This window comes from Salvelinus namaycush, chromosome 34 (assembly GCF_016432855.1).
Source record: "Salvelinus namaycush isolate Seneca chromosome 34, SaNama_1.0, whole genome shotgun sequence".
Classification (NCBI taxonomy): Eukaryota; Metazoa; Chordata; class Actinopteri; order Salmoniformes; family Salmonidae; genus Salvelinus; species Salvelinus namaycush.
The window spans coordinates 2250745-2267323 of NC_052340.1; the positions used below are offsets into that span (position 1 = coordinate 2250745).

The window sequence follows — 16579 nt, forward strand, 5'->3', positions numbered from 1 at the left end:
AGCTAAATTACATAAAGAGGAACCACATTCGTGGCAGCCAGAATATAATGAGAGGTAATTCAAGTATGTGGTTTTGTTCCTTGGGTTAGTACGAATCCGAATATTACGCAACATATTCTAGGACTATTGTGGATTCCTAGTCATTATGACGCAGCTGTCACAAATCGTTGAAGAATCGGGAGGGATTCATTTCGTCAGTTGCTGTCAACTTCGAGCATTACCTGCGTCTTACCAGTGTATTTTACTTAATTGTTTCCTTATCCGTGTCTTCTCGTGATATTGAAAAGTCATTAGCTAGTCTACTTGTTTCTTTTCAAGCAATTGTTATTGAACAAGTGTCTTTCTTTTATTGGGTGATCAAAGATCTGCATCCATAAATTCAGCTTGTCATGGATGGAAGCTCAAGTTGTGGATGTCCATGTGCAGGCGATAGTTCACTACAGCCCCCCTCCCCTCCTGAGGCCCTCCTGGTGAAGGTGCAGCCTGTCGTGGACCAAAGCAGCAACGATATGGAGGCTTCACCACAGCGCCCCCCCCACACCTGGATCTTTCCTGCGCCAACAAGGGGTTGCCGACCTGATTGCATTAACTGAACCTGTCCTGCTGGATCAAAGCCCAGTGGACACTTCAACACAGATATGGACACGGCCCCTCTCCCCCGAAGCCCTCCTAACACAGATGCAGCTGCTCCGCCAAGAGCTTGGCGAGTTGACTGCATTAATGCAGCCTGTCGTGGACCAAAGCAGCAACGCTATGGAGGCTTCACCACAGCGCCCCCCCACACCTGGATCTTTCCTGCGCCAACAAGGGGTTGCCGACCTGATTGCATTAACTGAACCTGTCCTGCTGGATCAAAGCCCAGTGGACACTTAACACAGATATGGACACGGCCCCTCTCCCCCGAAGACCTCCTAACACAGATGCAGCTGCTCCGCCAAGAGGTTGTGGAGCTTAGTGCTTCTATCAGCCAAGTTCTGGATGAACCCGAGACAAGCTATTTGGACGCACCGACACCACCTCTCCCTAAAGCCGCCTGGGCCTCCAAGGGTGAGCCTCAGAGGGCCCTGAGCCGGTCCTCCATCTCTAAGAGTGTGGGCATGTCATGGCCGTACTCCATCTACCCTCACTGTGACCTCATCGGCCAACCAGTTCCTGAGGAGAAGCCTGTGGTAATGGTTGACAAGGCTTCCTCAACGCCCAAGAAGATGTCTTTCTGGAGGAGGCTGGTATGTTGTTTTGGGAAGAGGAACAAGACTGGATCCACTAAGAACAACAAGGTCAAGAAGAAGACCAAGGCAAAGGTGGAGAAGACCAAGGTCCAGGAGAAGACCAAGGTGGAGAAGGTGAGATGACCACTGGCTCATCAGTCATAAATAAGTATTGTTATTATGTGCCAGTGTACCATGACCTCTCCTCTAAAGTCTTGTTTCTGTTCTCTGCTTATAGGACACTGCCATGACCAGGGGATATTTCTCCACGTATTTCAACCTCATAAAACTGCTCACAAAGTAATACAACAAACGGGTGAAGAAGTGAACTAGGATTTTTATCGAATTGTTTTTCCTATAGAGTCAGCGGGAAAAACCTGGTTGCCTGATCCAAAGACAAACACATCCTATCCATCAGGATATCCCGAATGGGAGCGATCATAACATACTTATCAAGGCTGGGGTGGTTAATGTTGTTAATCATGTTTTCAATAAAGTTTTATAAATGATCTACAGATTCTACGTGACTTTCATATTATGATAACTTTACGGTTCTGACATGAGAAAAAAGACTCAACATCAAACCCAATGTGGTGATCTGATAATAAAAATTGTGGGTTACAAATCTGGAGAAGTTAAAGCTCCTTTTAAAACACTATCATTCAGCACCCTATGTTGATATGGGTTGCTAAGTCTTATCAATCAAAGAGAAGGTTGTTGATAAAATAAGACTGCCCACCACCAGACTAATTTAAAAGCAGTTTAAATAAAACAATGGTAAAACAGTACAAATGTAGGGTTAAGTTACAGTAAGCATATTCAGGCAAATGATCTTGGTGGACTCACCAAGAGCAGACCAAAGACCATTTACATGAATGCAGTTACGTCCACACTGACATTTGCAGTGGGCAGCAGCCTTGAGTCATTGCCTTGTGTAGCAATATCTAACAAGTGAACTAACAATTCCACAACAACTACCTGATACACGCAAACCTTTACTTAGATTTGTGTTTATTAGGTAGTTGTTGTGGAATAGTTTTTATATATATATATAAAAAAAAAAAAATGGTATTGAATATTTAAAACGTACAATATACTTGCTGTGAAGCCGCTCAATAACTTCATCACATTAGTCATCTAACACACTCCCATCCAGAGCAACACACAGAGGCAACCAACATCATGCTCACGTCGACAGATCTCCCACAAGGTCAAAAACGGGGACCCGAACCAGCGATCCATCAGCCACCGGCCCAAGCTCCTAACCGCCAGGCCACCAGCCCTCCAAGTTCCACCCCCACAGTTCCCAAAAAGAGCTGCCCCTCAACCATCCGAGACCCCCCACAGTCCTCCAGGTTAGTCAGCTAACCTGGAGTCCAATCAATGAGACGAGATTAGAGATGTTGGTTAGAACTGCCTTGCCCTATAAAAAAAAAAACACTAAAAATCCGAGTTTGCTATTCACAAAAAGCATTGCCTGATGTGAACCATGCCTCAAACAAAAGAGATCTCAGAAGACCTAAGATTAAGAATAGTTGACTTGCATAAAGCTGGAAAGGGTTACAAAAGTATCTCTAAAAGCCTTGATGTTCATCAGTCCACGTTAAGACAAATTGTCTATAAATGGAGAAAGTTCAGCACTGTTGCTACTTTCCCTAGGAGTGGCCGTCCTGCAAGGATGACTGCAAGAGCACAGCGCAGAATGCTCAATGAGGTTAAGAAGAATCTTAGCGTGTCAGCTAAAGACTTACAGAACTCTCTGGAACATGCTAACATCTCTGTTGACGAGTCTACGATATGTAAAACACTAAACAAGAATGGTGTTCATGGGAGAACACCACGGAAGAAGCTACTCCGTCCAAAAAAAACATTGCGGCATGTCTGAAGTTTGCAAAAGTGCAACTGGATGTTTTACAGCGCTACTGGCAAAATGTTCTGTAGGTAGACGAAACTCAAGTTGAGTTGTTTGGAAGAACACTGTGTGGAGAAAAAAAGGCACAGAACACCAGCATCAAAACCTCATCCCAACTGTAAAGTATGGTGGAGGGAGCATCATGGTTTGGGTCTGCTTTGCTTTCTCAGGGCCTGGACAGCTTGCTATCATCAATGGAAAAAATGAATTCAAGTTTATCAAGACATTTTGCAGGAGAATGTAAGGCTATCTGTCCGCCAATTGAAGCGCAACAGAAGTTGGGCGATGCAAAAGGACAATGACCCAAAACACAGAAGTAAATCAACAACAGAATGGCTTCAACAGAAGAAAATACACCTTCTGGAGTGGCCCAGTCAGTCCTGACCTCAACCCGATTGAGATGCTGTGGCATGACCTCAAGAGAGCAGTTCACACCAGACATCCCAAGAATATTGCTGAACTGAAACAGTTTTGTAAAGAAGAATGGTTCAAATTTCCTCCTGACCGTTGTGCAGGTCTGATCCACAACTACAGAAAACGTTTGGTTGAGGTTATTGCTGCCAAAGGAGGGTCAACCAGTTATTAAATCTAAGGTTTCACATACTTTTTCCACCCTGCACTGTGAATGTTTACACTAGAGGTCGACCAATTAATCGGAATGGCCGATTTAATTAGGGCCGATTTCAAGTTTTCATAACAATCTGTAATCGGCATTTTTGGACACGATCATGGACGATTACATTGCACTCCACGAGGAGACTGCGTGGCAGGCTGGCTACCTGTTATGCGAGTGCAGCAAGGAGCCAAGGTAAGGTGCTAGCTAGCATTAAACGTATCTTATAAAAAAACAATCAATCTAAACATAATCACTAGTTAACTACAAATGGTTGATGATATTACTAGTTTATCTAGCTTGTCCTGCGTTGCATATAATCGATGCCTGTCAATTTATCATTGAATCACAGCCTACTACGCCAAACGGGTGATTTAACAAGCGCATTCGCGAAAAAAGCACTTTCGTTGCACCAATGTGTACCTGACCTCAACGCCTTTCTTAAAATCAATTCAGAAGTATATATTTTTAAACCTGCATATTTAGTTAATATTGCCTGCTAACATTAATTTATTTTAACTAGGGAAATTGTGTCACTTCTCTTGCGTTCTGTGCAACAGTCAGGGTATACGCAGCAGTTTGGGCAGCCTGGCTCGTTGCGAACTGTGTGAAGACCATTTCTTCCTAACAAAGACAGCCAACTTCGCCGAACGGGGGATGATTTAACAAATGCGCATTTGCGGGAAAAAAAGCACAATCATTGCATGAATGTACCTAGCAATAAACATCAATGCCTTTCTTAAAATCAATACACAGAAGTATTAAAAAAAAAAAATTAAACCTGTATATTTAGTTAAAAGAAATTAATGTTAGCAGGCAATATTAAACTAGGGAAATTCTCCTGGGAATAATCCTATTCCTGTAAAACCATCAGCAAACTCCTCCAGTACATTGTCTGTCTCTACTGGTGCTGTCACTGATAAAACTAGCTTGATGAGGTCCATAGCTAAACATGCTTTAAGACCTAGCACTACAGGTGCTCTAGTGTCAACAACATAAAAGTCCAACATCATGTCACTTTCCTTGTATTTGCATTTGAAAGTGCATGTGCCTTTTACTGGGAGCTGTTCACCACCATAACCAGTCAGTCTGCGCGTGGTGGGCTGTAGCTCGCACTCAGATGTCAAGCTGCGGTACTTATTCAGAGGAATAATGTTTACTTGTGCACCAGTGTCTAGTTTGAACTTTAGCTTCGTGCCTTGTGTTCCTATCTCAATGTCAGCAAAGGCTTGCTCTGTCTCTGATATTTGACTTTTCTGTGTCACTGAATCAATAAACAGTTCATCTGCGTTTGACTCTTTGATTGACATTTCATCTTCACTCGCTGTGTGTACTGTTTTTCCACGGTAAGCTCTGCACACTTTTGCAAAGTGATTCCATTTTCCACATTTAGTACACTGTTTGCCTTTAGCTGGGCAATTTCCTTGTTCGCCATGCACTTTGTATCCACAATATCCACATGTTTTGAGTCTGTGTCGCTCTGTTTTGGAGTTATGTCTCTCTCCGTTCTAAAACGCGCTCTCTGTGCACCGGAGGTGTGCTTTGATGTCTGCCTGACTGCGTGCACTGCTTGTTCACGTGATGCGCTCGTGCTACCGCGCGAAATGGTTTTCATCTGAGCCTGTGCTAGCTCGTGAGATCTGGCTATGACGATGGCTTTGTCCAGCGTTACCTCAGACCCAACATTCAAAAGTTTCTCTCTCACTCGCGGTGAGTGTATTCCAAATATACAATACGGTCCCTGACCATCTCATCCTTGTTTGCATAATCACCGTCTTTCACAAGCAGACGCAGCTCTGTCACAAACTGTTCAAAAGACTCGCGAGCTCCCTGTACTTTCTCATGGAATTTGTACCTAGCGAATATCGTATTGGTCTTCGGCACAACATATGCTTCAAAACGATCGTAGTATGTTTTCAGTACCTTTGATTCAGCCTCGGTAAGTGTCCATGTGTTGTAAATATCTCTCCCTTTTTCACCGATCCAGAGGAGCAAGTAGCTGCATTTTCCCTCTTCTCCTCTGTCCTTCAGAGGACCCGTGAACATTAACTCCACATGCTGTTTGAATTTACGCCATGCATCGGGTAAATTTGTAGACTCCCAAGTCCATTCGAGGTGAAGGAACTCCAGAAAAATCCATCTTGTAAGACCTTTTACTCTGACACCATGTCTTGTTTTGTACACTTTGTACAAAATAATAAAATGCAGTACTACAGGATATTTCTTGACATAGCTCTTTATTAGCTAGCTATAACTGGCATGTTCACATATCGCCAACCAGGATCAAACTGACCATGGCCTAACCATTTGGGTGGTCTTAACCAATCATAGCACAGTATGATATGGCGGTAAAATGCATCCAATTATAATTCAGTATGTTTACACATATGAATATTACACCTTCTACTGCCTGTACGGGGCACGGAACCCTCGCCGATCCTCTACGACTGGAATACCGACATAATCTGACCGAGGACTCCAACAGGCCCCTCAAGCGCGACGCCCGCTGAAGGCCCATTCTGCTAACCTGCTAGCTACCTAGAGCTACCCGGAACCCTATTAATTCCACGACTGGTCTATCGATGTCACAGCACGGAGGCAAAAACAGACGTACCCCCATCGCGACGTCCCCCAAAGGCTAACTTGCTAGCCCCGGTCTGCTAACTGCTAACCCCTGGTAACTGCTTGCTTGCTAACTGCTAGTTTGGCATCCCCGGTATGCTAACTGCTAAGCTTGATTAGCCCCGGCCTACTAACTGTTAGCATCGGCCTGCTAACTGTCTGAATCGCCGTGTCCCATGACGAAGGTCTGCGTATTCAAAATGCGTAACACAACGAGATAGTAAGAAGAAACAGGGATATTCTCAATTGGTTTATCAACACCACTGCGTTTTTGGGCATGCAAAAATTAGAGGGCACAACGAGAGAGAATGTTCCGCTAACTAACAAGTGCAACCACAAGGAGCTTGTAGCAGTAATTGCACGTTTCGATGCTTTACTTGCTAAACATATGGAACTTTCAGTCTTTTCTGGGATCATTCAGAATGGTTTGATAGCTTCCATCGCATCATCCCATTAAAAGTTAGATTAAAGAGAGGTTGACGCAGCGCGCTCAAGTAGGCTTTCCACTTTCCTCCGGTATTTATTTAGCAAAGATGATAAAACATCACTCCGGACAGACAGACACAAGCAAAAACGTATTAAATAAATGTTGCAGCAGCCTAGACCACACCTAAACATTCGAGATTTGACTTGCTGTATGGGATGAAAACTAGACCATTTTTCAGTCTGATCAACTGTAGGCTACTAATAAGAGCAGATGCATACAGCCTACTATGTGCGCTGTCCATTTGGCCAGGGTAATTAATTGGTAGCGTTATGTATTTACAGTCCATTTGTGTGTCAGGAGAAAATGTGAATGTGATCAAATGTGGTTTATATTCAAAATTGGGCTGGCTAGGCTGCCTATACGTTTTCAATCAAATTATTAACTGGAATGAATCATCATAATAGTGATGACAGATGTAAGTAAATTTTTATAAGGCCTGCAGTTGCATAGGCCTGCATGATGCAAGCTCAGCCCTTTGAGTTCTATTGTCTATCAATTGTTGTCTCTGGGTAGAGGAAATCCCCCACCTACTCTCCTCTAAATATAATTCATATGAGACCTGATTAGGGACCTTAAGGTCCAGAGTTCTCCTGGATAGGTTAACAGATAAGGAAAAACTCCAGGCCCCAGTGGGTAAAAAATTGCCCCCCAACCCTGGTTGCCACCAGTCTGCTTGCTGTTGTCAGTTATCGTCAGGTATGTGGATGATCAGGGCTTTATTCAGGAACTTTCTTGGGCTACTTTGATGTGTCAAGTGAGCGAGATGCGCAGTCTTTGTTTAACTTCATGGACAAACTTGTTGTTCAAACCTACAATGGCGCAGCTGTAATGGAAATACAAATAGCAGATACATTCCATCTAAGTCCCTTCCTGTTCCCTGATTTAAGAAGTGACCACTCCACTATGATTGTCAACTCTCTCCTGACATGAACTGAAGCCACGTCTCATGTTCCCGCTCATCCACTGTTACATTTAATGTTTCCTCTCCAAGCACTGTGAGTACCCCTATCAATTTTCTCTCATTACTGTATGTATAGTCAATCACATTACACATCAATGATTTTACTCCTTGCTTGGACTAACTCATTCTTAGCTCTTTTGTCTAACAGTGTAGTGTGTTGTGTTATTGTTTTTTGTCTTCCCAGTCATCTCCTGTCCTGCACTGAAGTCAAGCCACTGAAGACCTCAATTCATGCCTCATACCCTCATTCAATCACTGCTGTGATCCCTTCCCAAAACGGTGTATGTAGCCCTCTCTTTCTCATTCCCCATAATATTGTACTAGAAATCTTTATTAAATGCTTTAGGTTAAAACAATTACTCTGACGATGTTTGAAACACGCTTTGACGTCTCCGTATGTCTATACCGTGGGCCTTCTCAGTTTTTCAAGTCACCAGCCTCCACTGATCACAGTGCTAGCTGTGCCACTAGAGATCCTGGTTCGAGTCCAGGCTCAGTCGCAGCCGGCCACGACCGGGAGACACATGGGGCGGTGCATATTTGGCCCAGCGTTGTCCGGGTTAGGGGAGGGTTTGGCCGGCAGGGATGTTCTTGTCCCAAATTGGGGAGAAAAAGGAATATGAAAATACAATAGTTTCCAGGGGGGTGGGTTGATTCTCCTCCAGATATCAAACAGAAAAAGGCATCTAGAATTAGCATGCCAACAAGACTACATTTTGTTGGATCCAGGTAGGACTGTATCATAGCCACAGAGACATTCCTGCATAAATGCCTGCAGGAGGATGGATGGGACTTATCATACAACAGCAACATCAACCTGTGGAAACCTATCTTACACATGCCAGGAGGGAGTGAAAACCTCCAGTGCAAACAGCTACTCCATTTGCTCTACATAAAAGCATGTACTGTAGGCTATGCATGCAGAGTAGGGTTGATTATTTTTCCCGGTATTTTACAAATGTTCCATCCCGAGAATAAATCACTTTTCTCCCAGGGAACCTGGTGTCATTCAAAAGCATATAATTAGGCCTATGTCTGGATTTGATTAGAGCTTTGATCTAAAATTCAAGCCTGATGCTACCTGAGCCTGATGAGCCCTACATTAAAGACATTTAATGAGCCCAAGCCCAAAGAAGCCCAAATTATTGTGCCATTATTCAATACATACAGTGCATTCGGGAAGTATTCAGACCTTTTGACTTTTAACACATTTTGTTACGTTACAGCCTTATTCTAAAATTGATTAAATAAATTTTTTCCCTTCATCAAGCTACACACAATACCCCATAATGACAAAGCAAAAACTGTTTTTTAGAAATGTTTGCTGATATGACGGTGTTGGTATTTCTGCTGTAAAATCACATATATTGTAATGTCCTTAAGTCTATTGACCAACTGGTCAATCTAAGTATTTCGGAGTGAAGCGCATGATTGCCAAAATCAACCTACGCTTCTTCTGACGTGGAATTGTCAAGGAGGTGGACAGCTGGGCAAGTGAAATAACCTTTTGTTTATCAATCACGTTCTATTATATCTGAAGTTATGATTTCAATGAACGTCATATCAGAGAGCACACAATGTTTAAATGTGTTACGTTTAGCTTAAAAAAGGTCGGTACCTTGTCTAGCCTGACAGAAGTTTGAGAGGGCAAAGACTGGCGCCGGAGTTGAAGCCCATCAAAGTAGTTTCACCATGGCACATGATCGGTAAGTGTCCCAATTCAAATTTTGCAGAGTTCAGTCAAATCAAAGTTTATTTGTCACGTGCGCTGAAAACAACAGGTGAAGTAGACCTTACAGTGAAATGCTTACTTACAGGCTCTAACCAATAGTGCAATTAAAAAAAAAAAAAATAGGCATTAGGTAAGTAAAGAAATAAAAATAACAGTAGCGAGTCTATATACAGGCACTGGTTAGTCGGGCTAATTGAGGTAGTATGTACATGTAGATATGGTTAAAGTGACTATGCATATATGATAAACAGAGAGTAGCAGCAGCTTAAAAGTAAAAGAGGGGTTGGGGGCACACAATGCAAATAGTCCGGGCTATATTATTATAGTGTGTGTGTCAGTATCCTAACAAATATGAAAATCTGCATACTTTTAGCCCTTTCCAGCTTTATGCAAGTCAACAATTCTTAATCTTAGGTCTTCTGAGGTCTTTGTTCGAGGCATGGTTCACATCAGGCAATGCTTCTTGTGAATAGCAAACTGAAATTATGAGTGTTTTTTTTTATAGGGCAAGGCAGCTCTAACCAACATCTCCAATCTTGTCTCATTGATTGGACTCCAGGTTAGTCATTAACCTAGAGGTTCACATACTTTTTCCAACCTACACTGAATGTTTTTCAATTATGTATTCAATGTAGAGTAGAAAAATGCAATAATTTGTGTGTTATTAGTTTAAGCACACTATGTTTGTCTATTTTTGTGACCTAGATGAAGATCAGATCAAATTTGATGACCAATTTATGCAGAAATCCGGGTAATTCCAAAGGCACTTACTTTTTCTTGCCACTATCTCCCATTTATAACACTGCACTAATCCATCAAATTTTCTCACAGTAAAGTGTAACCTGTGTATGTGCTTGTTTACATCTGTCTCCTACCCTGTTCCCTTTAACTCTGCTCCTGTCCTCCATTACCAACCACCCTCCAACTTTTCATGACATCATCTACAGCTACTGTTGTTGTTATGCGGCCCGCTACCAAGGACTGTGTGCCCCCCCCTTCTTTGTGGCCGACGTGAGTAAGACATTTAAATGTGTTTACGGGCATATTCAATCTCTCCATATTCCAGTCTGCTGTCCCCACATGCTTCAAGATGGCCACCATTGTTCCTGTACCCAAGAAGGCAAAGATAACTGAACTAAATGACTACCGTCCCGTAGCACTCACTTCAGTCATCATGAAGTGCTCTGAGAGACTAGTCAAGGATCATATCACCTCCACCTTACCTGCCACCCTAGACCCACTTCAATTTGCATACCGCCTCAATAGTTCCAAAGACGATGCAATCACACTGCACACTGCCCTATCCCATCTGTACAAGAGGATGTACAGAATGTAAGAATGCTGTTCATTGACTACAGCTCATTATTCAACATCATAGTTCCCTCCAAGCTCATCATTAAGCTTGAGGCCCTGGGTCTCAACCCCGCCCTGTGTAATTGGGTCCTGGACTTTCTGATGGGTCGCCCCCAGGTGGTGAAGGTAGGAAACAACATCTCCACTTCGCTGATCCTCAACACCGGGGCCCCACAAGGGTGTGTGCTCAGCCCCCTCCTGTACTCCCTGTTCACCCATGACTGCGTGGCCATGCACGCCTCCATCTCAATCATCAAGTTTGCAGACGACACAACAGTAGTGGGCTGGATTACCAACAACGACAAGACATCCTACAGGGAGGAGGTGAGGGCACTCAGGAAAAAAACCTCTCACTCAACGTCAACAAAACAAAGGAAATGATCGTGGACTTCAGGAAACATCAGAGGGAGCACCCCCCTATCCACATTGACGGGACAGCGGTGGAGAAGGTGGAAAGTTTAAGTTCCTTGGCGTACACATCACAGACAAACTGAAATGGTCCACCCACACAGACGGTGTGGTGAAGGCACAACAGCTCCTCTTCAACCTCAGGAGGCTGTAAGAAATTTGGCTTCTGTCACCTAAAACCCTCACAAACTTTTACAGATGCACAATTGAGAGCATCCTGTCGGGCTGTATCACCGCCTGGTAAGGCAACTGCACCGCGCACAACCGCAAGGCTCTCCAGAGGGTGGTGCGGTCTGCACAACGCATCACTGGGGGCAAACCATCTGCCCTCTAGGACACCTACAGCACCCGATGTCACAGGAAGGCCAAAAAGATCATCAAGGACAACAACCACCGGAGCCACTGCATGTTCACTCCGCAACCATCCAGAAAGCGAGGTCAGTACAGGTGCATCAAAGCTGGGACCGAGAGACTGAAAAACAGCTTCTATCGCAAGGCCATCAGACTGTTAAACAGCCATCACTAACACAGACTCGAAATCATTGGCCACTTTCATAAATTAATCAGTCGTCACTTTAATAGTGCCACTTTAATAATGTTTACATATCTGACATTACTCATCTCATATTTGTATATACTGTATTTTATGCCATCTGTTGCATCTTGCCTATGCCGCTCGATCAATGCTCATCCATATACAGTTGAAGTCGGAAGTTTACATACTCCTTAGCCAAATACATTTAAACTCAGTTTTTCACAATTCCTGACATTTAATCCTAGTAAAAAATTCCCTGTCTTAGGTCAGTTAGGATCACCACTTTATTTTAGGAATGTGAAATGTCAGAATAATAGTAGAGAGAATGATTTATTTCAGTTTTTATATTTTTCATCACATTCACTGTGGGTCAGAAGTTAACATACACTCAATTAGTATTTGGTAGCATTGCCTTTAAATTGTTGGGTTAAACGTTTTGGGTAGCCTTCCACAAGCTTCCCACAATAAGTTGGGTGAATTCTGGCCCATTCCTCCTGACAGAGCTGGTGTAACTGAGTCAGGTTTGTAGGCCTCCTTGCTCGCACACGCTTTTTCAGTTCTGACCACAAATTTTGTATAGGATTGAGGTCAGGGCTTTGTGATGGCCACTCCAATACCTTGACTTTGCTGACCTTAAGCCATTTTGCCACAACTTTGGAAGTATGCTTGGGGTCATTGTCCATTTGGATGAACCATTTGCGACCAACCTTCAACTTCCTGACTGATGTCTTGAGATGTTTCAATATATGCTTCAATGTTCCTCGGCTAGCAAGCCTCCCCCTGTTTCCTCCAAACATAACGATGGTCATTATGGCCAAACAGTTCTATTTTTGTTTCATCAGATCAGAAGACATTTCTCCAAAAAGTACGATCTTTGTCCCCATGTGCAGTTGCAAACCGTAGTCTTGCTTTTTTATGGTGGTTTTGGAGCAGTGGCTTCTTCCTTGCTGAGCGGCCTTTCAGCTTATGTCGATATAGGACTCGCTTTACTGTGGCTATAGATACTTTTGTACCTGTTTCCTCCAGCATCTTCACAAGGTCCTTTGCTGTTGTTCTGGGATTGATTTGCACTTTTCTCACCAAAGTACGTTCATCTCGAGGAGACAGAAAACGTCTCCTTCCTGAGCGGTAGGACGGCTGCGTTGTCCCATGGTGTTTATACTTGCGTACTATTGTTTGTACAGATGAACGTGGTACCTTCAGGCATTTGGAAATTGCTCCCAAGGATGAACCAGACTTGTGGGGGTCTACAATTTATTTTCTGAGATCTTGGCTGACTTCTTTTGATTTTCCCATGATGTCAAGCAAAGAGGCACTGAGTTTGAAGGTAGGCCTTGAAATACAGGTACACCTCCAATTGACTAAAATTATGTCAATTAGCCTATCAGAAGCTTCTAAAGCCATTACATCATTTTCTGGAATTTTCCAAGCTGTTTAAAGGCACAGTCAACTTAGTGTATGTAAACTTCTGACCCACTGGAATTGTGATACAGTGTGAAATAATCTGTATGTAAACAATTGTTGGAAAAATTACTTGTGTCATGCACAAAGTAGATGTCCTAACTGACTTGCCAAAACTATAGTTTGTTAACAAGACATTTGTGGAGTGGTTGAAAAATGAGTTTTAATGACTCCAACCTAAGTGTATGTAAACTTCTGACTTCAACTGTATTTATATGTACATTTTCTTATTCCATCCCTTTAGATTTGTGTGTATTAGGTAGTTGTTGTGGAATTGTTCAATTACTTGTTAGATATTACTGCACTGTTGGAACTAGTAGCGCAAGAATTTTGCTACACTCACATTAACATCTGCTAACCATGTGTATGTGACCAATAAAATTTGATTTGAACAGAGAGCAGCAGTGCCTGGACTTTGCAGTCTCCCTCTCCAAGCCCCCCTTCTGAGACTGGCTGTCTGTTGAGAACAAGTGACAGACAGAACCTCCAACCAGCTCTATATTCCAAACACCAGAATGCAGTTTTTTAGTCTATGATTGCCATGTGAGTGGTCAAAAAATCTTAGAAAATAAATGAATCACACAATTGGACCAAAAACGATCAAAGTTTATGTATTACAATCTTAATATTGCCAGGTTGGTTTTCACAGCTGTTTCACAAGGTAATGTTATTAGTTGTAAATTATCCTTCGATCGTAGATATTTGCTCCACGTTATTGTTGTATTCTAGGACCTACAATAGATGTTGCATAGTACACAATGGTGTACTAATGAGCTATGCGAGATAGAAAAATAATAATTGGGGGACTACTGAAATTATATTATTTCAGTGTAGATAAGGGAAGGGTAGGTTAAAATAAAAACATGATAGCCAGACAAGCTATCAAACGATTTGGCACATAAATGGAGTGGAAATTAGCTGATTTCGTGATCTGTAAAGTAAATAACTGTTGTCAAGCAGATTACACGTTCTTTTCCGAAACGTAGCAATGTTTAAGACCGAACATGAAATCGAATGTTAACAAGGTACCCAAAAGTAGCTCGAATTAATGCTTTCATTTTATTAGCTTAAAGCTTGTTAAAACAGCGAAATTGTCGCGGAAATCAGCCTTGTTGGCATAGCGACGATGACAATGTCATTTAGGCCTTAATGATCATCACAGCGTTGATAAAGCAACTGACGATAATATTTGGCATGACAGGACCAAATTGATTTTGTTAAAATGTTTGAGTCACTCAGATAGCATAAGAACAAGGCAAAAGCCCCCCTCCTCCTCATATCTCTGGTAGGGGAAACACTGAAGATATCCGTGTAGCGAACATTCGTGTAAACTCGAGAGATCAGGCGTTTACAAGGCTACTATTGACCAGAGCCAAAAGGAGTGTCAGTTGGGATTGGGCCTGTCAAAGATCAGCCACAGAGATGTGATTGGGAGGTCTCGCCAGAGCTGTAGTGAATGCAGTGCACACTTGAGCCATCTCGATCATGGACACAGATTTGTTGGTAATCTGGAAATTAAGTTGAATTAACAACTAAGACTGGTGAATTTGTAATTGTTTTCAAGAGCGCGATCTAGCAGGCGTATTCTTTAAATCTGTATCCTTGAAATACGCGATCATGGTTTTACGGTCAGCAAGCAATTATAACACACTGACCTGAGCTAAATTACATAAAGAGGAACCACATTCGTGACAGCCAGAATATAATGAGAGGTAATTCAAGTATGTGGTTTTGTTCCTTGGGTTAGTACGAATCCGAATATTACGCAACATATTCTAGGACTATTGTGGATTCCTAGTCATTATGACGCAGCTGTCACAAATCGTTGAAGAATCGGGAGGGATTCATTTCGTCAGTTGCTGTCAACTTCGAGCATTACCTGCGTCTTACCAGTGTATTTTACTTAATTGTTTCCTTATCCGTGTCTTCTCGTGATATTGAAAAGTCATTAGCTAGTCTACTTGTTTATTTTCAAGCAATTATTATTGAACAAGTGTCTTTCTTTTATTGGGTGATCAAAGATCTGCATCCATAAATTCAGCTTGTCATGGATGGAAGCTCAAGTTGTGGATGGCCATGTGCAGGCGATAGTTCACCACAGCCCCCCTCCCCTCCTGAGGCCCTCCTGGTGAAGGTGCAGCCTGTCGTGGATCAAAGCCCAGTGGACACTTCAACACAGATATGGACACGGCCCCTCTCCCCCGAAGACCTCCTAAATCAGATGCAGCTGCTCCGCCAAGAGCTTGGCGAGTTGACTGCATTAATGCAGCCTGTCGTGGATCAAAGCCCAGTGGACACTTCAACACAGATATGGACACGGCCCCTCTCCCCCGAAGACCTCCTAACACAGATGCAGCTGCTCCGCCAAGAGGTTGTGGAGCTTAGTGCTTCTATCAGCCAAGTTCTGGATGAACCCGAGATAAGCTATTTGGACGCACCGACACCACCTCTCCCTAAAGCCGCCTGGGCCTCCAAGGGTGAGCCTCAGAGGGCCCTGAGCCGGTCCTCCATCTCTAAGAGTGTGGGCATGTCATGGCCGTACTCCATCTACCCTCACTGTGACCTCATCGGCCAACCAGTTCCTGAGGAGAAGCCTGTGGTAATGGTTGACAAGGCTTCCTCAACGCCCAAGAAGATGTCTTTCTGGAGGAGGCTGGTATGTTGTTTTGGGAAGAGGAACAAGACTAGATCCACTAAGAACAACAAGGTCAAGAAGAAGACCAAGGCAAAGGGGGAGAAGACCAAGGTCCAGGAGAAGACCAAGGCCAAGAAGATGTCTTTCTGGAGGATGCTGGCATGTTGTTTTGGGAAGAGGAACAAGACTGGATCCACTAAGAACAACAAGGTCAAGAAGAAGACCAAGGCAAAGGGGGAGAAGACCAAGGTCCAGGAGAAGACCAAGGTGGAGAAGGTGAGATGACCACTGGCTCATCAGTCATAAATAAGTATTGTTATTATGTGCCAGTGTACCATGACCTCTCCTCTAAAGTCTTGTTTCTGTTCTATGCTTATAGGACACTGCCATGACCAGGGGATGTTTCTCCACGTATTTCAACCTCATAAAACTGCTCACAAAGTAATACGACAAACGGGTGAAGAAGTGAACCAGGACTTTTGTCGAATTGTTTTTCCTATAGAGTCAGCGGGAAAAACCTGGTTGCCTGATCCAAAGACAAACACATCCTATCCATCAGGATATCCCGAATGGGAGCGATCATAACATACTTATCAAGGCTGGGGTGGTTAATGTTGTTAATCATGTTTTCAATAAAGTTTTCTAAATGATC

At 43.1% G+C, this 16579-nt stretch overlaps 1 protein-coding gene across 6 annotated transcripts; it reads left to right on the plus strand.

Annotated features, from left to right (window-relative positions):
- The first annotated feature begins 540 nt into the window (after nt 1-540).
- On the plus strand, nt 541-16579 carry LOC120028379. Of its 6 annotated transcripts, none has more exons than XM_038973604.1 (4): nt 11591-11733; nt 13688-13835; nt 15314-16203; nt 16307-16579. In XM_038973604.1, exons 3-4 carry the CDS (start codon nt 15340-15342, stop codon nt 16370-16372), a joined length of 930 nt encoding a protein of 309 aa, XP_038829532.1. In that variant the 5' UTR covers nt 11591-11733; nt 13688-13835; nt 15314-15339; the 3' UTR covers nt 16373-16579. The 6 variants fall into 6 exon arrangements, with proteins under 6 accessions (XP_038829536.1, XP_038829532.1, XP_038829533.1 ...); XM_038973607.1 differs by lacking the exons at nt 11591-11733; nt 13688-13835 and adding an exon at nt 13842-14795 and having other exon boundaries at nt 15334-16056; nt 16195-16203; XM_038973608.1 differs by lacking the exons at nt 11591-11733; nt 13688-13835 and adding an exon at nt 541-636 and having other exon boundaries at nt 15601-16203.